The sequence below is a fragment of the Scyliorhinus canicula genome, chromosome 7 (genome assembly GCF_902713615.1).
Source record: "Scyliorhinus canicula chromosome 7, sScyCan1.1, whole genome shotgun sequence".
NCBI lineage: Eukaryota > Metazoa > Chordata > Chondrichthyes > Carcharhiniformes > Scyliorhinidae > Scyliorhinus > Scyliorhinus canicula.
Genome location: NC_052152.1, coordinates 115160510 through 115185077, shown reverse-complemented (window position 1 = coordinate 115185077; position 24568 = coordinate 115160510). Strand labels below are relative to the sequence as shown.

General features: G+C 47.8%; 1 protein-coding gene across 8 annotated transcripts in view; it reads left to right on the top strand.

Moving 5' to 3' along the window:
- The window catches only part of LOC119969291 (ankyrin repeat and SOCS box protein 9-like), a 131894-nt gene that overhangs the window by 19134 nt on the left and 88192 nt on the right, over positions 1-24568 (top strand). For 2 of the 8 annotated variants that reach the window (XR_005461326.1, XM_038802708.1), the window contains exons 1-4: positions 9185-9327; positions 9444-9568; positions 13549-13628; positions 17750-17857. Coding sequence is in view for 7 of the 8 variants with exons in the window: in XM_038802708.1 (XP_038658636.1) it covers positions 9481-9568; positions 13549-13628; positions 17750-17857 (276 nt within the window). In the remaining variant the exon portion in view is untranslated. Of the gene's footprint in view, positions 1-7551; positions 7642-7769; positions 8114-9184; positions 9328-9443; positions 9569-13548; positions 13629-17749; positions 17858-24568 lie in introns of those variants that run through there. The other 6 variants (XM_038802710.1, XM_038802714.1, XM_038802711.1 and 3 more) reach the window with 6 other exon arrangements.

The window sequence follows — 24568 nt, the reverse complement described above, 5'->3', positions numbered from 1 at the left end:
AACTACCGTCCGGTGGCCATACTAAATTGCCCTTAATGACCAAAAAGGTTAGGTAGGCTTACGGGGATAGGGTGGAGGTGTGGGCTTAAGTAGGGTGCTCTTTCCAAGGGCCAGTGCAGACTCGATGGGCCAAATGGCCTTCTGCATTGTAAATTCTATGATTCTAGGCACCACATCCAATCACATAGTGAGTAATTAAACAAATAAATGGAAGAGGAGGATACCTAAACAGCCCTATCCTCTTGATGGCAGAGCCCGAATGCAAAAGAAGTTGTGGACCAGCTTCAATCAGAACTGCTGAGTGGATGATTCATCTTAGCCTCCACTTGAGGTCCAAATTATCCCAGATGCCAGTCAGCTAATTCAATCGATTCCAAATGAAAATCAGGCAAAGGCTGAGTGTGCTAGAAACTGAAGTTTGCAAGTAACTGAAGTTTGCAAGTCTTACCAGTGCCCTGGCTGTAGCACTGAAGACCTGAGCTCCAGAACGAATGGCATCTCTAGCCACAACACTGGCATCAGCAATGTGGGAAATGTTTGGGTATGTTCTTTCTACAAAAAGCAGGGCAAATCCAATCCAGTCAATTATACCCCATGAACTCTGCTCAATTATCAGCAAAGTGATGAAAAGCGTTCCTAACAGTGCTATCATGCAGCACTTAGTCACCAATGACCAGCTCACTGATGCCCAATTTTGGGTTCTGTCAGACCTTCGCTCCAGTCATCATAACGTCCTTAGTCCAAGCATAGGCAAACTAACTAATTTCAGAGATGAGGTGACTGACTGCCCTTGACAGCAAGGCTGATTTTTCAGAGTGCGGCATCCGATGCCTTCGGAGAACAGAAGATAGTGAGAATTGGGGGACATTTTCCACTGATTGAAGTCTTACATAGCACAATGTAAGATGGTTGTGGTTGTTGGAGGCCAAATATCTTTGAAAGATTATCACTGAAGAAGTTCCCCCAGGTTAGTGACCTAGGCACAACCATCTTTAGCTGCTTCATCAATGACCATCCTTTCAATAAGGTCCAGTGTTAATGTTTGCAATGTTCAGTTCCATTTGCGAATCCCTAGATAATGAAACAATCATTCCGTAAGAACTTGACAGCATTTAACCGTGGGCTGATCAGGGCTAATTAGCATATGTGCCACATAAGTACCAGTTACTGATCATCTCCAGCAAGAGAGAATCTAACCATCTCCCCATGACATTCTTGGTATTATCATCTTTGAGCTCAACATCCCCGACTATGAACATCCATTTACTGATGATGAAATTAGACCAGCCATGTAATGCTGTGGCTGTATGAATAGGTCAAAGGTTGAGTATTCTGCGGCCAGTGGCTCAATCCCAAAAGCTTTGTAAAGCATTTTGATATCTCTTTTACTTCTATAATGCTGTACAACATTTTTAATATCACTTTTTAGTTGTAAGCAAAATGTAACCAGTAAAAATGTAGACCAGCATGTGGAGCTCACCGGGTGATAGGAAAATGGAGTGAGGAGGATATTGGGATGGAGGGAGACAAATTCTGGCCTAGTACATTGTTGCTAGGGTTCATATTGTACTTTTTCAGAACAATGACAGTTTAACCAAATAGGGACACACACAGACATGTCAGGCTATGTCATTGAGGCAGTTGCTCACCACCAGACATTCTCTCATAGACAATAACCTCTGTGGATTATGTGAATGGTTGTCTTCCTGCCTTATCATGATGCAAATATTGTGTCCATTGATGGTTTGGAGCAAGATAGAGACACTGACCACTTGGAAATGGGCTCCCGCATGCGGGTCTTATTAAGCAACTGGTGTAAATATGGGTTAATAAAGTTTCCCACATAAAGTTTTTGTGTCACTGATATTTAGTGATCCAGACTGTCAATGTAAGTGAGGCGCCCTGCTTTAAAACTGCTAACGGGTGTGTTTGGCAGTGATTTGGTTGATGACTTAGTTGATTTGTTCAGTCCTCCCAGCAGGTGATGGAGTTGGAGGAGTGGGTGAGGGTGAAGTGCAGTTCTGTGGAGTTCTTAATATTATTAGCTAGTTACTTCCCTCTGTGAAATAATTTTTTTAAATATTGTATTGACTTGTTGAATATTAACAACAAAGAACAATACAGCCCAGGAACAGGCCCTTCGACCCTCCAAGCCTGTACCAGTCATGACACCAACCTTGGCTAAAACCCTCAGCACTTCCTTGTGCTGTATCCCTCTACACCCAACCTATCCATGTATTTGTCAAGATCCTTTTGAATGCCGTTAATGTATAAAGCTCAAAACTGGGAAATTGTCAAACAGTTGCAGATAAGTTGCTATCCTTCGTCCTCGTATTTGATAGGATTACTTAACTTATTCACAAAGTGCACAATAACCCAGGCACTAAAAGCACAATGCTTTTGCATTGTTTTACTACAGTTCTTGGATTATTTATGGTCAGGGTGGATAGGGAGTAGCTGTTCCCCTTGGTTGAAAAGTCAGCCATGAGGGACATAAGTTCAAGGTGAGGGACAGGAGGTTTAAGGACGATTTGAGGATAAACCTTTTTACCCACAGGGTGGTGACGGTCGGGAATGCACTGCTTGGGAGTGGGGGGGGGGGGGGGGGGGGGGTGCGGTGTTTGGCTCACATCCTTTAAAAAGTGACTATATGAGCACTTGGCATGTCATAACATTCAAGGCTATGGGCTAAGAGCTGGCAAATGGGATTAGGTAGGCAGGTCAGGTGCTTTTCATGCGCCGGTGCGCTCAATGGGCCGAAGGGCCTCTTCTGCACTATTATTCTGTGATGCTGAATTTAACATTCTTAAATGAACACTTGAGCAGTGTTCTATTGTTCCAACCATCCATAATTAGCTATAATCCACAAGGTCTGTAAGTATCTCTCTTCACAATTTAGCCCTCCGCTGTCATTCCTCACTCCGTCCATTTTCTGATGTTGTCCTATCCTTCCCTGATATGTCCTGTTCTTTCCCCATTTTCACCTGTTATCGCCAGCATCAAACTCTCACCCTGCCTTTTCCTAGTGGTCGGACATTCCTCAATTTCCCCTTCTTCATTTCAGCTAAAAGCATGACATGCTAAGTCCACTTTTCCTGTGGACATATTAATTGGTTCTTCACATTGTCTAACTTTTATTGTTTGTTCCACTTTATATCAAGTTTTGAAAACCAGTAGTTCCAAGGTGTTTTGAGTTATTGTACTATTTGTGGTGTTTTATATCTAGTCTTGTATACTTACATATTGTGCATCAGAAAGCGTCATTCCCTTTTTCTTTGCGCACATCAATCTTCTCAAAACAAAACTCTTACTGCTCAGTGCGTGCATGGGAATTTTAAATGACATCTTGTTAGAAATATAAAATCTTTCTATACTTTGTTGGATTCAATAGAACTTGCTTCAAAAGCAGAATAATAAAGACTTACTGTTAACATTCAGAAGACTACAAAGAGTTCGTTAACAGACATTTTGTAATCAACACCATCACAACACAAGTCGGGCGCGTGATGGAATCCTATCCCCTTGCCTGGATGAGTGCAGCTTCAACGTCAACACTTGAAGTTCAACATCATTCTAGACAAAAGCAGCCTGCTTGATTGGCATCCCATCCACCACCTTAAGCATTAACTCTCCACTACTGCACAGTGGCAGCTGTGTATATGATCTACAAGATGCAATGCAGCAATTCTCCAAGACTCCTCTGACAGCAGCTTCCAAACCCGTAAACTACCACCTAGAAGGACAAGGGCAGCAGACAAAAGGGAACACACCCCTCCAAGTCACTCACCATCCTGACTTGGAACTATTCTGTCTTCAGTGTTGCTAGGTAAAAACCTGGGTCTTGCTCCCTTACTTATACTGACACCACATGGACTGCACCAGTTGAAGAAGCTGGCAGGGCAATGGGCAATAAAATCTGGTTTAGGCAGCCACACCCACATCCCAAGAATTAATAAATCAAATATATATATTTAAATGTAGATAATGAGAGGTTATGCATTTTGGAATGATAAAAATGGGAACATGCATTCATTGGAAAGATACAAAAAGGTGTGGATGATCGGAGACCCAAGGGATTAAATGTGAAATTCTTTAAAATGCAACTAGATAAAGGTGTTTAGAAAATAAATGGATATCAGCACTTGGTTTTCTGAATAAAAATGCACCCAGAGCAAACGGATAATGATAAAATAGTTATTGTTTGGCCACATAGGCGGAGTCAGTAAAATCAAGGCAATGTTAGAAATTCATTAAGAGTAAGGAGAGGCTACGATAAATATTTTTGCACAAAGGATTGTTGAAGAATGGCAGGCTTTACCAATGAGCATCATGTGATAGAAACTTGCATCTCTGGAGGAAAATGGTTGAATATTTGAAATGGATCGAGTGAGGAGAGCGCCAGACAGGATTAGTTTTTAATTGCCCGAGAAGAGAGCTGGCACAAGCAAAAAAGACAACTGGTCTCCTGTGCTATAAACATCAATGATCCCATGCTGAATAGTTAGTCTGAGAGCTGACATTTTGTATAGAATTCCCTGTGATATAACATTGTGAAATTATGATCTAGTGACTGCAGGAGTAGAGAATGCTGTCTATGATTGGGAAATGGATCCTGCATCCATACTGTCTTGGGGAACTGAATCTCTGCTTTCTTTTGAACTCTTGTCCTGCTGGATTTTAGTTAGCAAATCTATAACTCACCTTACTTTTAGAAGTTGATTACAATGTGGCATTTCCTTTATCTACTAATGTTCCCTTTCAGTCGCATTAATTTATTCTCCCTGCATTCCCCCCAGATTGTGAATTGTGAAACTATTGCTCGCAGATCAAAAGGAGGTACAAGATCAGACTACTCAAATGAAGTTTAACTCCAATATGTCACAAACATGGAGGAATATTTACAGTAATCCTCTGAATAATCTTTATTATTGTCACAAGTATGTTGTGTTAGGTACACTGGTCTAACATTGGCTGCAACTGGATGCAGCTTAGATCAGCAGATACTCCAGACCTTGAAGTTAGTTCAATCAGGTTTATTGAACTAATAGCACAGTTCTCTGTGAGTTCGACTCTCTGCTAACTTAAGTGTGGTTACTCTGTCTGACTGAACCAGACTAGCTTAGCCATGTGGTGGAGGTGTGAGATTGTAACAACACCCTTGACTGACTGTCTAGATGTTCATCAGTGGAAAGAGGTGGAGTGTGAGTGCCTCGTGTCTTTTATAGTCAGATCCCACCCCTGAGTGTCCTGCCTGCTTATTGGTCATGTCCTGTTCTCTGTGTCCATTAGCTGCTTGTCTGTATATTATTATGTGTGTGTCTGTATACAGTAGTCCCCCTTTATAACGCGGGTGTTGGGGTCCAAGACAGCCACCGAGCAACCGAGCCGCGGATATCCACGATGGGGGTTTTAAATTTATTTAAAAATCTATGCTAGCGCTTCCCATTGAGAGTCTACCGGGGGCGGGGGGAGAGGTCAGACCCCCGTAGACTCACAATGGGAAGCGCTAGCATAGATTTTTAAATAAATTTAAAACCCCCATCGTGGATCTAATTAAAACAGTGTCAATTTCAGCGGCCGGCTCACTTTGATCCGGAGAGGGAAGCTGCTCTCTCACTGAAACAATCAGCCGGCCGCTGAAATTGACACTGCCCGCTGCTCTCTCCCTCCAATCCAACTTTTAAGTTTTAATGTTTCTGATTGGAGGGAGAGAGCAGCCAGCAGTGTCAATTTCAGCGGCTGGCTGATTGTTTCAGTGAGAGAGCAGCTTCCCTCTCCGGATCAAAGTGAGCCGGCCGCTGAAATTGACACTGTCCGCTGATTGGAGGGAGAGAGCAGAGAACACAGGAGGAGGTCATACGGGCCTCTGCAAGACCAGCATGGTCTCACATCGCCCCTCCCCTCTGTAGCTGGGGTTCAGGCTGTGGCTGCTGGGGTACAGGCTGTGGCTCCTGGGGTACAGGCCGTGGCTGCTGGGGTACAGGCTGTGGCTGCTGGGGTACAGGCTGTGGCTGCTGGGCTTCAGGCTGTGGCTGCTGAGGTACAGGCTGTGGCTGCTGGGGTACTGATTGGAGGGAGAGAGCAGCGGGCAGTGTCAATTTCAGCGGCCGGCTGATTGCTTCAGTGAGAGAGCAGCTTCCCTCTCCGGATCAAAGTGAGCCGGCCGCTGAAATTGACACTGCCGGCTGCTCTCTCCCTCCAATCAGAAACATTAAAACTTAAAAGTTGGATTGGAGGGAGAGAGCAGCGGGCAGTGTCAATTTCAGCGGCCGGCTCACTTTGATCCGGAGAGGGAAGCTGCTCTCTCACTGAAACAATCAGCCGGCCGCTGAAATTGACACTGCCCGCTGCTCTCTCCCTCCAATCCAACTTTTAAGTTTTAATGTTTCTGACTGGAGGGAGAGAGCAGCGGGCAGTGTCAATTTCAGCGGCCGGCTGATTGCTTCAGTGAGAGAGCAGCTTCCCTCTCCGGATCAAAGTGAGCCGGCCGCTGAAATTGACACAACTGACAGTTGGGGTCCATAAGCCCCCCCGCGGTATATCGCGAACCGCGGTATTGCGGAGCGCGGTATAACGGGGGACTACTGTATCATTGACAAAGTTGGCTTTTATTAACACTACAATCATGTTGCTGTGAAAATCCCCTGGTTGCCACACCCCAGCACCTGTTTGGGTACACTGAGGGAGAATTCAGAATGCCCAATTCACCTAACAAGCACATCTTTCGGGACTTGGAGGAAACTGGAGTGCCCGGAGAAAGTCCACGCAGACACAGGGCGAACCTGCACAGTGACCCAAGCCGGCAATCAAAGCTGGGTCCCTAAGCTGCGAAGCAAGTGCTAACCACCGCTACCGTGTGGCCCTCTACAAAAACACATCTCTAATGATCTGTTGATTGCCTGCAGTCAGTAAAGGTTTGATACAGAAAAGTTGATACCCCACCTATGTTACAGAGCTACCTTTAGAGTAACCTTTCGAGCATTACTAGAAATGAGTGCACCTGCTGCTTGGTTTCTGTCAGTCCACTTAGCCTGCTTATATAATTGGGCTATTTTTACACTCCTTTTCCCCTTCCTCAACACAGTGAGAGTTTGTAGCTCGGTTTTAAGTTGTGATGTGTAACTTCCTCGTGCCTGCCCTGCCAAGTATAACAGGAGAACCACATCATAATTTAGGGCTATAAACAGTGGCTGTCCTTCTGTAATATAAATTGAGCATTTGAGTATTATTTGCATCACAATCTCTACTTAATTAATTCATTGAATGCCTGTACAGTCACTCAGATACATGTGAATACACTATTCACATGGGTGTGGACATAATCCCCAATAAATACACTCACCTTCGCACAGGTGAACATGGTTGCTGTCAAACAGCAGATAGTAGTAGTATCCATTTAGCCAAAGGGAGCAGATAGCAGGACAGCCCTGGGGATGGGACAGCAGGCTGTGGATTGTAGGGCAGTGACAGGATGAACCGTGAGGCATTTGCCTGTAGAAGCATGTTGCACTGTGGAGTTATAGCACCATCTAGTCCTGGGAGGGCCAAAAGGCAAGTAAAGAAAACAAAAAATACAATAGATGAAAAGCTTTGGTTTAAAAGTGTCATTGATGTGACAGAATCATGGCACAGAACATGTAGGTAATATAAGTACACAATGGCCTGGATATTAATGAGGGAGTGTGGGAGCCAGGGCAGCCCTTTATCGGACAAAGAACCTAGCAAGGCCAAGGATTTGGGGGCCGTGTGATCTTAACAGCAGGGCCTTGTTTAAATAAATTGGTGCAGACTTCAGGCCGACAGGTGGGGTATGAGTAGAGGGTTAATGAGGAGGCCACAGCTTGGGGCCTGCGGAAAGGAGTCATAAGAGGAGGAGGGAGCCATCGGGCACGATAGTGCGGGTGGGAGTTCAGGGTTGCAGAAGCTGAATTCCGGCTTCCTCTTCAGGCCGGGGAAGACTTTTGCAGCTGGCCCACGAAGAGCTGTACTTGGTCAGTCAACTCCCTTTCTGTGTTGCTGCTGCCAGGAACAGAGAGTGCTATCTTTGGCGACAGGGTTAATGATTTATTTTTGATTTAAGTATCTCCTTAACTAAAGAATTATTTGCTGAAACGTATGTACAATGGAATTTTTAAAAAATCTATTACTTTCTAACTTGTTTGCAGATTGAGGGGTGAATCTTTGTCACTGCAGTATTTACATTGGGGATGGTGCTTTTGTTTGCAGGATGACCAGCTCTGACGAAATAATGCAAGATACACTCGGGATGGTCTTGGGGGTGGGGGGGGGGGGGTGGTGGTGCTGGTGAGACTGCCAACTTGGAGGGGGTAAGGAGTGGGCTGGTGAGACCAGAGAAGGGGGTCGATGTGTTCATGCAGCCGAGGAGCAGGTGTGTCTGGCATGAGGGGAGGATGCTGTTGAAGCTGTGGGTGGGGAAGCTGGTATGAGGAGGGGTGGCTTTCATAATCTTTATTGTCACAAGTAGGCTTACATTAACACTGCAATTAAGTTACTGTGAAAAGCTGCTAGTCGCCACATTCCGGCACCTGTTCGGGTACACAGACTCCGCACAGGCAGTGACCTAAGCCGGGAATCGAACCTGGGACCTTGGTGCTGTGAAGCAGCTTTGCAAGACTGGTGGGGACTTGTGGGGTTGGGAGATCACGGAAGCTGACCCAAATTCCGGATCCCAGATTGAACTTAATCCTGAACCCCTGAGTGAGCTTCATGCATTGTCAGCTCATTACTCCCCCGCCAGGATTACATCCCTGCCCACCTGCCTCGTCGCTGCCGGTCCCAAACACAAATCCCAGACTTTACCTTAACTGCTGCAAGTATATATACTCTGCAGATAAAAATTCAGTGAGCTGACTGAGGTTTTATTCCAGTGCTCCCTCCCTTGCTCCCCACTTTTTGTTTAGCTCCACTACGTGCAGTAAGCACCAAGATACAAGAAACACAAGAATACCAGAAGTCAGGGACAAATGGACTCCCAGGAGGAAACGCTATGGGACACAAAGCAATTACCTAAAAAATGAACAATCCATTAAGGGACAGTTGGTCACCCTGTCTGTATTTCGCTGTACTCCAAAATAATTTAAAGTATGTAGTTACTCATCAAATCAATAGGGTTTGCTGGTTAATCAGTAGCCTGGCTGGTTAAACTTATTTGGGGTAAGTTCTATGTTTCCCAGCACTGCAAAGTTTCACTGCTGTTCGCTTTTCCTTTGATTGGCTCTGAGAAAGGAAGCTTGGTGACTTTGTCACGTGTGCTTTCACTGGACTGTTGAAAATCTCATGCAGCAGCAGCTGTTAGTCTTCACCCAGGTAATGTAGCATAAAGTACAGTGTAAGATTTGGAACTTGAATCTTTCTTTACCCATTTCCGGAAGGATTTCTCACTCAGATGCAAATTAAGCAATTTATGGCTTTCCTTTCCCCAGGGTTGATTGTTAAATGCAGCTACATTTGTGGTGAAAGATGGATTCTGAGAATGAAAACAGCAGACAGCCTGAGGCTGCAGGAGGGAGTCTGTATGGGGATTATATCTCCAACCCACTGATGGGTGGTAAGCCATTCAAATTACTTTATTATGAACAAGTGAGTCTGATGCAATTCTGATCTATGTTGTGTTTTCAGTGGCAGCTCTCCTTGGAGAAGTAAAGTTGCAGAGCCTGTTTTTTATTTAATCTGTTTTAATGGAAAACACTTGATCGGGTCAAGCTCTGTTGCTTAATTGAGACTCGTGGATTCCCACTCCAGAGATAAGCACAAAAGTCGAGGCTGACATTCCTGTGCAGTACTGGGGAATGCTGCATTTTTCTGTTTTGTCGTTTGGGTGAGGATTGAACTGAGGCAGTACCTGCTGTTTAAAGTGGATATAAAAAATCCCACAGTACTAGTTTGAAGAAGAACAGAGTTAAGATTATTATATATTATTATTATTCCTCGTGGCCTGGCTAAATAGTTATCCCTCATCCACCATCACAAAACATTATCTGGCCATTATTACCTTGCCCTTTCTGGGAGCTTGCTGTGTATAAATTGGCTGCACTGATAACAGTGACTACACCTTATTTGCTTTTGAGCACTTTGACATGTCTTGAGCTTATGAAGGCACCATATAAATGTAAGTTTTTTTTACCTTTTTTCACACGATTAGTTAACCACAGTAGTTGGCAGTAATTGAGTATGGAGGAACCGTTCAGATATATGCAATTTTGATGTACGATTTTTCTGAGGAAGACGCACTGGTGCTGTGGAGGGGTTGCTCAGTTTGGACCCCAGATTTGGTATATTGTACAGGAAGGGGAAGATCATTTTAAATAGAAGCTTGAAGAGTGAGCATGATAAGTTTATAATCTTTTGAATCAAGCTGCTGCTTCGAGTGCACAAAATACGAGTTTGAGCTACGTTAACAAGTACGTTGACCAGAGCTGCCTGTGGGTCAGGAGGAGGCCTGCTTCCTCTTCACCCCGCATCCCACCCTAAGCTTGCCAAAATGACCATGATCTCTTACCCCTTCTGACCCAAACTGAGGATCCACCTGTCACCTTATTCACCTTATTTTCACAGTAGCCTCATTGCAGTGTTAACGTAAGCCTACGTGTGACAATAATAAAGATTATTATTATTATTCAGTGTTTCCTTCTTGTTGTTACATTTATTTCTATCGTACTATTCACAATCATGTGTCCTGGAGCTGATGAAGTACCTTTTGAGGTCTGGTTATTGGGATGTTGGAAATGAACCAGCCAATTTGTAGACTGCAGGATCCCATAAGCAGTCTTATTACAATGATCAGGAAATATATTTCACTGATGTCAGTCACAGGATAGCTATTGGCCAGAACACTGAGGAGAAATCTTTGCTCTTCTGAAAAATAGTGGCAATGGATTGTTGTAATGCCCACCTGTGGGTAGGTGGTCCCTTGGTTTGGAGACACGATGGGTAAGAGATCATGGTCATGATGGCAGGCTTGGGGAGGGGGCGGGGATGGAGGGCAGAAGGGCACACTCCTTCTCCTGATCCACGAGCAGCTCTGGAAGGCACTGAGCTGTTGGATTTGGACAATCTCATCTCCCTTCAATGGGTTTCCCAAACCCTGGGAAACGCCAGGCCCTGGTTGGATTTCACATTTCTTTACAAATTTAATTCCCTCCGCTGACACTCTTGCCTATCCTTGGGAAGTTTTGGGGAGACTTTGGGGGTTCAATTCCCCCATTGTATCAGCTTTCCAGTGGAAAAATGATGACTGTTCATATCGGCATCAAATGTATACACACTGAGAACACCATCCACTTTCGTAGCAGCTGTTGCATTACAAAATGTTCAATGTCACTTCAGATAGACTTGAAACCTGGGCAGGAAGGGGGTGATATTTTTCCATGTGCAGATGCAAATTTTTACAGCATTTTTTGCTTTTGTTTCAGATTTCCAGCATCAGCAGTATTTTGTTTTCTGCCAGGCTGATAGGAAGTTTGATGGTCAAGTTTAAAGTGGTGGACAAAGGAGTAAAGGATGCAAGATCCAGAGTGTAGGGAATGATAGCTGCTGACGACGGCGACACACAGGATACTGTCAGGAGACAGGGGGATGTGTGTTGGGCTTTGGAACACCCTCTAAACAGTCCACTGAGGCACTTATTACTGCCTCAAATTTAGCAGGATCAATTGTCCCATTCTACTGTCTTACTGACCTTGCTACCCAGTGTGTCTGCTGGAGCTGATCTTGCCAATGTCCACCTCGTTAAGGTCACCCCTCCACTGCTCACCCTGCAGACTGAGCCTTTGAATCAATCATCGGCACATTCTCTGCAGAAGGCCTGTTCACTCACCTGCCTTTATCATCCACGGGCTTATTTTGGATGATCGCTTTGACGCATGGCATTGACGGAAACATAGCTGAGGGCGTGATGATGCCTTCCCCCTGAATGAAACCTCTTCACCTGGCTGTACCTTCCACACCATTCCCCATCAAGACCATTGAGATGTTGGGTGTGGCACTTGAGAGCAAATCACATCTTGGTCTGACTTCCTATCCTTCTGTCACTCTCTTTCTGCGAGCATTTCATCTGGTTCCAACCCTCTCACCTATCATTCAAAATCCTCTTTTTCTGCACTCACCCTACTACAATAAAAGTTTTCTCAGTGAGATGCCTTCACTGCTTTCCTCCCTCAGCCTCTGCAGTAAGGCACAGGTCAGTTTGGTGAGCACTGGGGCAGAAAGCAAGAGGTACATGCTTACCCCTAATGACACGAGGAGTAAGTGGGCTGCAGGAAAGAGAAGGTAGGATGGGGAGGAGTAGCTAGATTGCAGTCACTTCATAAGAAACATTTAGGATGCATTTTGAACAGGAAGATACTGCCTGGCAGTAATATTGCAGGTGACACTATTGATATTGCAGTAATACTATTGCTTATTTAGGTCTTCAGAAAACATTTTTCTCAGATGTTCCCCAAGGAACATCTCTCCCTATCGCTCTATACTTTAGACTTCCTTCACTTATTCACACCCTTTCATCTTCTTCACACACATCTGATGCTGTCAGAATGTCAGAGCAGTGCATTCTTGACTTCCAAGTGCTATAGATCTCCATATGACAGGCAGGAGTTAGAGGAGTTTCTTCCAGAATGCACCAGTTGACACGTGCCTCTGCATCTCACCAGAGTGTTGTTCATTGAATCAGTTTATAGAAATGGTAGTCAGGAACTTTGAGTCTGGCTTTCATAACAGGTTCAGGAACCCAACACAACGATAATTCTGGGTCCCAACCCAGCACCTGAGCTGCAGTGCCCCTACCACATAATCTTTGAATTCAACTGACCTAATTAGGTAGGAAGCAAGTTGGCATCCAGTTGGAGGAACTGAGTGCCTTTGGGATGTATGAGGTATCTGCCTGGCCCCAACAGCAGTGACAGGCAGCAGCCTTGTTGGGGACTGCCAACGCCTTGTCAAAGAGAGCAGGCAAACTCTCTGAAGGACAGGAGGCCCACTTCATTGGGAAGCAGCTGTGGTCAGCAAGGTTTGGTGTGGCCTTTGTGCCAGCACTCGTTCGTCCTTCAGATTTGATCTCAAAACAAGTACAAATAAAATTGCTGGCCCCTCTGACAAACCTGACAATTGCGCACTGGCACGATGCACAAGACTGTTCGGGCTTGCCAGAAAAAAAATTCTAGTTCCAAACTGGCGGGCTGTTTAAGGAACTTTCTTTTACTTCTTTCATAGAATATGGGCTTGCTGACATGGCCAGCCTTTTTATTGCCCAACCCTAATTGCTGTCTTGAACATCTGCAGTCCTGTTAGGATAGGTAGATCTTCCACTTTACATTTTAGTGTTACCTTTTTTTAAAGTGGATTTGCTAGCAGCATCACTCTTTATGATGATAAATCTCACTCCAAACACTTCCTCCATGTTGGTAGCCCTTCCAGGAACAATCTTGTTAATCTGGGAGCTTAGAGTTGCAATATGATCAATATGATATCTGTTTGTTTGGTTCTATCTCCAATTTAGTTCTGAGTTTCTTTGTTTTATGTTGTGAATTTTAGACACTGCAACAGACTGGTCCCCACTTCACGATGCAGCTATTCATGGGCGTCTCGTGTCACTCCGCCAGCTCATCAGCCAGGTAGTTACAACATTTTACTCTGATATTACTGCAGTTTACAGCATTTATTGCCTATTCCTAGTTGTCCTTCAGAAGGTGCTGGTAAGCTGTCTTCTTGAACCACTGCAGTCCTTGAGGTACAGGTACACCCACAGAGATGTTAGGGAGGGAGTTCTAGGATTTTGACCCAGTGACCCAAGGAACGGCGATATATTTCAAAGTCAGGATGGTGAGTGACTTGGAGGGAAGCTTCCAGGTGCTGACATTCCTTTGCGTCTCCTGCCCTTGTCCTGCTAGATGGGTTTGGAAGCTGCTGATGAAGAAGCTTTGGTGAGATGCTGCAGTGCAACTTGTTGATGGTACACAATGCCGCTACTGTTCATCGGTGGTGGAGGGATTGAATGTTTGTGGATCGGGTGCCAATTAAGCGGGCTGCTTTGTCCTGGATGGTGTCAAGCTTCTTGAGTATTGTTGGAGCTGCACTCATCCAAGCAAGAGGGTAGTATTCCATCATACTCCTGACTTGTGCCTTATAGATGGTGGAAAAGCTTTGGGGAGTCAGGAGGTGAGTTACTCGCCATAGCATTCCTACCCTCTGACCTGCTCTTGTAACCACAGTATTTATGTGGCTAGTCCTGTTTGTTTTCTGGTCAATGGTAACCCAAGATAGGACAGCATGGCAGTGCAGTGGTTAGCATTGCTGTCTATGGCGCTGAGGACCCAGGTTCATTCCTGGCCCTGGGTCCTGGGTCACTGTCCATGTGGGGTTTGCACATTCTCCCCTTGTTTGTGTGGGTGTCATCCCCAGACCTCAAAAGAGGTGCAGGTTAGATGGATTGGCCACGCGAAATAGCCCCTTTAATTGGAAAAAAAATAATTGGGTACTCTTTTAAGTTTATTTTTTTTAAATGGTAACCCCAAGATTTTGGGATGGCAGGACGATGTATGAGGAGAAATTGAGTCGGTTAGGATTGTATTCGCTGGAGTTCAAAAGAATGAAGAAACCTATGAAGTTCTAACGTGAATAGACTGGGTAGATGCAAGAAGGATGTTCCCGATGGTGGGGATGTCCACAACTAGGGGCCACATTCTGAGGATATGGGGAGACTATTAAGGACAGAGATGAGGAAACATTTCTTCAACCAGAGAGTGGTCCGCCTGTGGAATTTGTTACCACAGGAAGTAGTTGATGCCCAAACATTGCATGTTTTCAAGAAGCACTTGGGGTGATGGGAATCAAAGGATACAGGGAAAGAGGGATCAGGTTATTAGTTGGATGACATGAATGGCGGAGCAGGCTCGAAGGGCCAATTAGCTTCCTCCTGTTCTACTTTTCTATGTTGATGGGGGAGGATTTGGCAATGGTAATACCATTGAGTGTCAAAAAGCGATGGTTAGACCCTCTCTTGTTTTAGATGGTCGTTGCCTGGCACTTGTGTGACATGAATGTTACTTGCCACTTACCAGCCCAAGCCGGGATATTGTCCAGGTCTTTCTGCATTTAGGTATGGACTGCTTCAGTGTCTGAGGAGTCATGATTGGTGCTGAACATTGTGCAAACATCCCCACTTTATCCCTATGTTGGAAGTGAGATCATTGATGAAGCAGCTGCAGATGGTTGGGTCTAGGACACCATCCTGAGGAACTCCTGCAGTGATGTCCTGGAGCTGAGATATTTGACCTCCAACCACCACAACCATCTTCCTTTGTGACTCCAAACAGTGGACAGTTTTCCCCCTGAATCCCATTTACTCCAGTTTAGCTAAGGCTCTCTGTTGCCATACGTGGTCAAATGCTGCCTTGATGTCAAGGGCAGTCACTCCCACCTCACCTCTGGATTTCATCTTTTTTGTCCTTGCGTCCGTGAGCAGGTTATTGTTAAGTAAGTGCCGGTTGATTGCACTATTAATGACCCCTTCCACCACTTTACTGATGATCGAGAATAGACTGGGCACTAAATGGTCTGGTTGGATTTGTCCTGTTTCTTGTGTACTGGACATAGCTGGGCAATTTTTACATTGCTGGGTGGATGTCAATGTTGTAGTTGTCCTGGAACAGCTTGGCTGGGAATGCAACATGTTCTGGAGCAGGGCCCATAACCTTTTCAGTATCCAGTGTCATCAGCCATTTCTTGATATCACTGTTGAATCGAATTGGCTGAAGACTGACATCTATAATGTTGGGGACCTCTGGAGGAGACCATAATGGATCATCCACTCGGCACTACTGGCTGAAGATTGTTGCGAATGCTTCAACTTTATCTTTTGCACTGACATGCTGGACTCCTCCATCATTGAGGATAGGGATATTTGTGGAGCCTAGTCCTCCAGTGAGTTGTTTAATAGTCCACCACCATTCACAGCTGGATGTTGCAGGGCTGCAGAGCTTAAATCGGATCCATTTGTTGTGGGATCACTTAGCTCTGTCTATCACTGATTGCTTATGCTTTTTGGCATGCAAGTAGTCCTGTGTTATAGCTTCACAATACCACTGCGCCAATGCCTCCCTATGTAAAGCTTTTTTGAAAGGCATATTAATTCAAACAATACAAAAAATGTTACAATGTTACAAGGGTGCTGAATGATTAGAAGCCTACAAGCAGGGAGTACTCTACAGATAATGACCTAAGATTTCTAGTTTGCTCAGCCTGGATTGGATTTCTTGTAATGCAGATCCTTCAAACAGTGTGTTTCCTAAAATGGAAATGACAATAATCTCATTTCCTCCTCCCTTTACAGCCAGAAAAGAACTCTGAGATCCAACATTCAGACCTGTGGAAGTTTCATTGAAGTTAGCATAGTTGCACAGAAGAGTATGTTTAAAAATCAACACAGCTTTGGCTCGGTGACAACATTCTTGCTGCTGAATCAGAAAGCTCTGAGTTCAAACCACAGCTCAGGATTTAAGTTTATAGAATGACATTTTAATGCGGTGCTAACAAAATGCTGCCTTTCAGATGAAATGTTAACCAGAAGCCTATTTACCCATTCAGTTGGATGTAAAAATCCCCCGGTGCTCTTTGGGCAGAGGAGCAGCGCCAACTTAGATCTGATTAGCACCTTAAATCTAATAAAACATTCCAAGATGCTTGACAAAAGCATTATCGGGGAAAATTTGACACGGCTATGTAAAGAGGTGGGAGGGCAGGTGGCCAAAAACTTTGGCAAAACATCGTACCTTAAAACTTTTCAAAGAAGAAAATTGGGCCCGAGAAGTTCCAGAGCTTGGGGCCTAAGCATCTGAGGGCACAGCTTCCAATGGTGAAGGGATTAGAATGTAGGTGCACATATGACCAGAAATGGAGGAGTGCAGATATCGCGGATGATTGTGGAGGTTATAAATATGGGGTGGAGTGAGGTTGTGGAGGGGTTTAAAGGCAAGGATGGGAATTTTAAAATCGCAGCTCTATCGTGCTCGGAACCAATTTTAATCAGCAAGCACGGTGTCATGGGTGTGCGAGAGCACGAGATGTAGGAGCAAGAGTAAACCAGAGGGCCCCAACATTATTACAGATGTACCTACACCACAGCAACTGCAGCGGTTCAGGAAAGTGGCTCACCACTGCTGGGTTATCTACAGCCAGATCGAGAGAATCTCCACTTCAGTCAGAATCCTCATCACTAAGCCAGACTAGGGTTAATCATCAGTAAGGGTGATTAATTCTGCAGCAAATAAGCTGATGTAATCACATTCCTGTTTCAAGTTGTAAATGCCCACGGCATACCAACCCAAACAAATTATTTTGTGAACTAATCATGTCATGTAGTTTACCACCCCTTCAAAGTATGCTAACTAAAGTTGTGATTTTAGTTGATATTACAAACTTAAACTTCATTGAGCCTATTCTCATCTTAAAATAGCTCCAGCTTCGTAAAAATTGTTGCTTTCATTACAAAGGATGTAATGACATTCACTTTGAGAAATGACACAATTAAAATAATATTTTGCTTTTCTAACTTTCATCTTCCTACTGGAAAAAATGAACACTTTGCCAAAGATTTTTAGAGCGGAAATGCCTCTTTAATATCTATTTCTAGGAAAAACGTACATAGATTCAGTCACCAAGGATTTCTAACTGTGTAGGTAATGGAGGGCAAATGTTGTACACCCAGATGCTCTCAACTTTATATCTTGTTTCCCAGGGCCACAGTGCAAATCTCCAAACAATGAACCGAGTCTCACCGCTTCATGAAGCCTGTCTTGGTGGACACACTGCCTGTGTAAAATATCTGCTGGAGAATGGAGCTAAGGTAATATATACTAGCAATCCAGGAAATAGGGACTATCAGGTTGAATTCCTATCCATTCTCTGGAAGGAAGAAGCACGGTAGCACAAGTGGATAGCACTGTGGCTTCACAGCACCAGGGTCCCAGGTTCGATTCTCTGCTGGGCCACTGTCTGTGCGGAGTCTGCACGTTCTCCCCGTGTCTGCGTGGGTTTCCTCCGGATGCTCCGGTTTCCTCCCACAGTCCAAAGACATGCAGATTAGGTGGATTCGCCATGCTAAATTGCCCTTAGTATCCAAAAAGGTTAGGAGGAGTTATTGGGTTACGGGGATATGGTGGAAGTGAGGGTTTAAGTGGGTCGGTGCAGACTTGATGGGCCGAATGGCCTCCTTCTGCACTGTATGTTCTATGTTAAGCCTCTGGCTCTGGAGCAATACTACTCTGTTAACACTTGAAAAAGCATTTCAAAACCTGTTGCTTTTAAATGAGGTAAATGGATCTGACCATTGTTGCTAATTGAATACAGACTCCCATTTAGCTCGGTACTGAATGCAGAGAACAAGTAGAAGGGACCCCTGCCATCCATGAGCTTATTGTGGGTGATTGCAACAGCACCATGGCCTTCACAGAAACCTGACTGAGGGGAGATGACACATTCCCTCACAATGAAGCCTCCCCACTGGACAGCCTTTCACCACTTGTCCCATGATGACTGTCGTATTGGCAGCGTGACTCTCATCACCAAATCACTTGCTTCGTTCCCAATCCTCTGGCACTTTCTCCTGCTTTGAGTACCTCACCATGTTCCACCCCTCCCTTCTCCCATTTTGAATTATCTCCACAGCTCACCCAAATACAACAAATATTTTCTCACTGTAATATCTTCACTGCTCTCCTCCCTCAACCTCTGCATCGAATGACTTCTCATCCATCCTCTGAGATTTGAAACTCAATCTCAACTCATCATATTCTCTCTCTGATTTTACTCCCCTCTTATGCTTGCTTAATCTCATCCTCTATGTAAACTCCCCAAATCATACTCATGGCCACCCCTTCACCTGGCCACCTCACATGCCCTGGCTAGTCCCAATGTACCAATCAAAGAGAAGACTATCTCTGATCACTCTCCACGCACATCCCACTTCCTTGTCCTAATCTTGTCTTCTGCTATACCTGTCCCTGGAAAACCATTCTCTTACAACTGTACATTCAAAATCCCAAACATCTAACTTTCACAGAATCGCAGAAAAATACAATGCAAGAGGCCTTGGGCCTATCGAGTCTGTACTGACGCATGAAAAACACCTGACCTACCTACCTAATCCCATTTGGCAGCACTTGGCCCACAGCCTTGAGTGTTTTGATGTGCTAAATCCTAATCCAGGTACTTTTTAAAGGATGTGAGGCAATCTGCCTCTGCCACCCTCCCAGGCAGTGCATTCCAGGCTGTCACCACACTTTGGGTGAAAAGGTTTTCCTCAAATCCCCCCCTAAACCTCCTGCCCCTCACCTTGAACTTGTGTCCCTCGTAACTGACCCTTCAATTAAGGGGAACAGCTGCTCCCTATCCACCCTTACCAACCAAGACTATCCAGCCCCTCTTAATAACTTAAATGTTCCATCCCAGATAACATCCTGGTGAATCTACTCTGCACCTTCTCCAGTGTAATCATATCCTTCCTAAAATGTGGTGACCAGAATTGAATACAGTACTCCATCTGTGGCCTCACCAAAGTTCGATGCAACTCCAACATGACCTCCCTGCTTTTGTAACCTATGCCTCGATTAATAAAGGCAAGTGTCCCAAATGCCCTTTTCACCACCCTATTAACCTGCCCCCCTGCCTTCAGAGATCTATAGACAAACATGCCAAGGTCCCTTTGTTCCTCGAAACTTCCCAGTGTCATGCCATTCATTAAATACTTCCTTGTCAAATTACTCCTACCAAAGTGTATCACTTCACACTATTCAGGGTTAAATTCCACCTACCACTTATCCGCCCATTTGACCAACCCGTCTATATCTTCCTGTAACCAAGACACTCGACCTTACTGTTAACCACCCGGCCAATCTTTGTATCATCCGCAAACTTACTGATCCTGCCCCCCACATAGTTGTGTATGTTGTTTATATAAATGTGGTATACCATTAAACATTGGCTTCCAGTCACTAAAGTAGCCTTCTGTTGCCTCTGTTTCCTACGACTAAGCCAATTTTCAATCCACCTTATCAAATTACCCTGTATCCATGTGCATTTGCCTTCTTTATAAGCCTCCCACGTGGTACGTTTTCAAAGGCTTTGCTGAAATCTATACAAACTACATCAACTGCACTACCCACGTCTACACACCTGATCACTTCAAAGAAAAAAAATTCAATCAAATTTGTTAGGCATAACGACCTTCAGATAAAGCTGACTATCAATGCTGACTATCCCTGATCAAACCTTGCCTCTCCAGGTGGAGATAGATTCTCTCCTTCAGAATATTCTCCAATAGTTTCTCTACCATTGACGTGAGACTTTCTGGTCTGTTGTTCCCTGGCTTATCTCTACAATCTTTCTTAAATAGCGGGACCACATTAGCTATTCTCCACTCCTCTGGCATCTCCCCCGTAGCCAGATAGGAATTACAATTTTGGGTCAGAGCCCCTGCAATCTCCTCTCTTGCCTCCTGCAGCATCCTGGGACATAATTCATCTGGACTTGAGGATTTGTCACTTTTAAACCAGCAAACACCTCCAATACCTTGTCACCTCCCATATCAATTTGCTCAAGAACCTCACAATCTCTCTCTCGGAGTTCTATACCTACATCCTCATTCTCTTGGGTGAAGACAAATGTGAAGTATTTGTTCACCCTAATAATGTCCTCTTGCTCCACCCACAGATTGCCCCCTGGTCCCGAATGGGCCCAACTCTATCCCTGGTTATTCTCTTCCCATTGATATACTTACAGAAGATCTTGGGAATTTTTCCTACTTCTACCAGCCAGAGCTTTCTCGTATCCCTTGTTTGCTCTCCTAATTACTTTCTTAAGCTCCATCCTGCACTTACTATAACTCCACTAATACCTCCACTGACTTGCTCCCCTTGTAGTTGATAAAAGTCTCTCTCTTCCTTCTCATCGTCCCCTGAATGTCTCTGGTCATCCATGGTTCTCTGGGCTTGTTACTCCTTCCTATTATCCTTGAGGGAACATGTTTAGCCTGCATCCTCCCCATTTACTTTTTCAATGGCTGCTCTTCTGTAGATTTTCCCACAAGTAACTCCTCCCAGTCGACCTTGGCCAGATCCTGCCTTATTTGACTAAAATCCGCTCCGCCCCTCCCCCGCAAAATCTAAAACCTTTTTTGCAACTTGTCTATTTCTTTTTAATTAACAAGCTAAATTGTACCATGTTTTGGTCGCTATCACTAAAATGCTGCCCCACCAACCCCTTAACCACCTCATGCAGAATTAGGCCAGTCCTGCACTGTTCCTTGTAGACCTCTACATATTGACCTAAAATGCCCTCCTGCATAGATTTTAAGAACTCCACTCCATCTAAACCCTTAACAATATGGGTATGATTTAACTAAAAGGTTTCTATGTGTGGTAGTGAGCATGAACTGCTGCACGCTTCCTGACGCTTGGACCAGTGAGGCTGTCGCCCATATCAAACATTAATTAGTCAACATAACCAGACCCCATGGGCTCCACACTGTAAATGAAGGTTCCACGAGCTGATTCCCCGGATACGCTTCGCCAGCCCCCTGCTAATAAGCGAGAGGGAGAGCTCTACTTAAACCACTCCTGCACAGCCATCTCAACCAAGCTCGCAGCCATACCACTGAGGAGACTAGCCCCACGATTCTGGGATGCTGATCTGGGCAGATTGTGGATGCGGAACACCCGTCTCCCCAGCTCCATCTCCCCCCCCCCCCCCCAATCGCCGACTCCACAACCCTCCCCACCTCCCCGTCTCCCTGTCCTCCCCGTCTCCCTGTCCTCCCTGTCCTCCCCGTCTCCCTGTCCTCCCCGTCTCCCTCTCCTCCCCGTCTCCCTGTCCTCCCCGTCTCCCTGTCCTCCCCGTCTCCCTCTCCTCCCCGTCTCCCTCTCCTCCCCGTCTCCCTCTCCTCCCCGTCTCCCTCTCCTCCCCGTCTCCCTCTCCTCCCCGTCTCCCTCTCCTCCCCGTCTCCCTCTCCTCCCCGTCTCTCCCTCTCCTCCCCGTCTCCCCCTCCTCCCCGTCTCCCTCTCCTCCCCGTCTCCCTCTCCTCCCCGTCTCCCTCTCCTCCCCGTCTCCCTCTCCTCCCCGTCTCCCTCTCCTCCCCGTCTCCCTCTCCTCCCCGTCTCCCTCTCCTCCCCGTCTCCCTCTCCTCCCCGTCTCCCTCTCCTCCCCGTCTCCCTCTCCTCCCGTCTCTCTCTCCTCCCCGTCACCCTCTCCTCCCCGTCACCCTCTCCTCCCCGTCACCCTCTCCTCCCCGTCACCCTCTCCTCCCCGTCACCCTCTCCTCCCCGTCTCCCTGTCCTCCCCGTCTCCCTGTCCTCCCCGTCTCCCTGTCCTCCCCGTCTCCCTGTCCTCCCCGTCTCCCTGTCCTCCCCGTCTCCCTGTCCTCCCCGTCTCCCTGTCCTCCCCGTCTCCCTGTCCTCCCCGTCTCCCTCTCCTCCCCGTCTCCCTCTCCTCCCCGTCTCCCTCTCCTCCCCGTCTCCCTCTTCTCTCTCTCTCCTCCCCGTCTCTCTCTCTCTCCTCCCCGTCTCTCTCTCCTCCCCGTCTCCCTCTCCTCCCCGTCTCCCTCTCCTCCCCGTCTCCCTCTTCTCTCTCTCTCCTCCCCGTCTCCCAATCGCCGACTCCACAACCCTCCCCACCTCCCCGTCTCCCTGTCCTCCCCGTCTCCCTGTCCTCCCTGTCCTCCCCGTCTCCCTGTCCTCCCCGTCTCCCTCTCCTCCCCGTCTCCCTGTCCTCCCCGTCTCCCTGTCCTCCCCGTCTCCCTCTCCTCCCCGTCTCCCTCTCCTCCCCGTCTCCCTCTCCTCCCCGTCTCCCTCTCCTCCCCGTCTCCCTCTCCTCCCCGTCTCCCTCTCCTCCCCGTCTCCCTCTCCTCCCCGTCTCCCTCTCCTCCCCGTCTCCCTGTCCTCCCCGTCTCCCTGTCCTCCCCGTCTCCCTCTCCTCCCCGTCTCCCTCTCCTCCCCGTCTCCCTGTCCTCCCCGTCTCCCTGTCCTCCCTGTCCTCCCCGTCTCCCTGTCCTCCCCGTCTCCCTCTCCTCCCCGTCTCCCTGTCCTCCCCGTCTCCCTGTCCTCCCCGTCTCCCTCTCCTCCCCGTCTCCCTCTCCTCCCCGTCTCCCTCTCCTCCCCGTCTCCCTCTCCTCCCCGTCTCCCTCTCCTCCCCGTCTCCCTCTCCTCCCCGTCTCCCTCTCCTCCCCGTCTCCCTCTCCTCCCCGTCTCCCTCTCCTCCCCGTCTCCCTCTCCTCCCCGTCTCCCTCTCCTCCCCGTCTCCCTCTCCTCCCCGTCTCCCTCTCCTCCCCGTCTCTCTCTCCTCCCCGTCTCCCTCTCCTCCCCGTCTCTCCCTCTCCTCCCCGTCTCTCCCTCTCCTCCCCGTCTCTCCCTCTCCTCCCCGTCTCCCTCTCCTCCCCGTCTCCCTCTCCTCCCCGTCTCCCTCTCCTCCCCGTCTCTCTCTCCTCCCCGTCACCCTCTCCTCCCCGTCACCCTCTCCTCCCCGTCACCCTCTCCTCCCCGTCACCCTCTCCTCCCCCGTCACCCTCTCCTCCCCGTCACCCTCTCCTCCCCGTCTCCCTGTCCTCCCCGTCTCCCTGTCCTCCCCGTCTCCCTGTCCTCCCCGTCTCCCTGTCCTCCCCGTCTCCCTGTCCTCCCCCGTCTCCCTGTCCTCCCCGTCTCCCTGTCCTCCCCGTCTCCCTGTCCTCCCCGTCTCCCTCTCCTCCCCGTCTCCCTCTCCTCCCCGTCTCCCTCTCCTCCCCGTCTCCCTCTCCTCCCCGTCTCCCTCTTCTCTCTCTCTCCTCCCCGTCTCTCTCTCTCTCCTCCCCGTCTCTCTCTCTCTCCTCCCCGTCTCTCTCTCCTCCCCGTCTCTCTCTCTCTCCTCCCCGTCTCTCTCTCTCTCCTCCCCGTCTCCCTCTCCTCCCTGTCTCCCCACGCACCCCCCGTCTCCCCACGCACCCCCCCCGTCTCCCCACGCACCCCCCCGTCTCCCCACGCACCCCCCGTCTCCCCACGCACCCCCCCGTCTCCCCACGCACCCCCCCGTCTCCCCACGCACCCCCCGTCTCCCCACGCACCCCCCGTCTCCCCACGCACCCCCCGTCTCCCCACGCACCCCCCGTCTCCCCACGCACCCCCCGTCTCCCCACGCACCCCCCGTCTCCCCACGCACCCCCCGTCTCCCCACGCACCCCCCCGTCTCCCCACGCACCCCCGTCTCCCCACGCACACCCCCGTCTCCCCACGCACCCCCCGTCTCCCCACGCACACCCCCGTCTCCCCACGCACCCCCGTCTCCCCACGCACCCCCCGTCTCCCCACGCACCCCCCGTCTCCCCACGCACCCCCCGTCTCCCCACGCACCCCCCGTCTCCCCACGCACCCCCCGTCTCCCCACGCACCCCCCGTCTCCCCCGCACCCCCCGTCTCCCCACGCACCCCCCGTCTCCCCACACACCCCCCGTCTCCCCACCCACCCCCCGTCTCCCCACCACACCCCCCGTCTCCCCACACACCCCCCGTCTCCCCACACACCCCCCGTCTCCCCC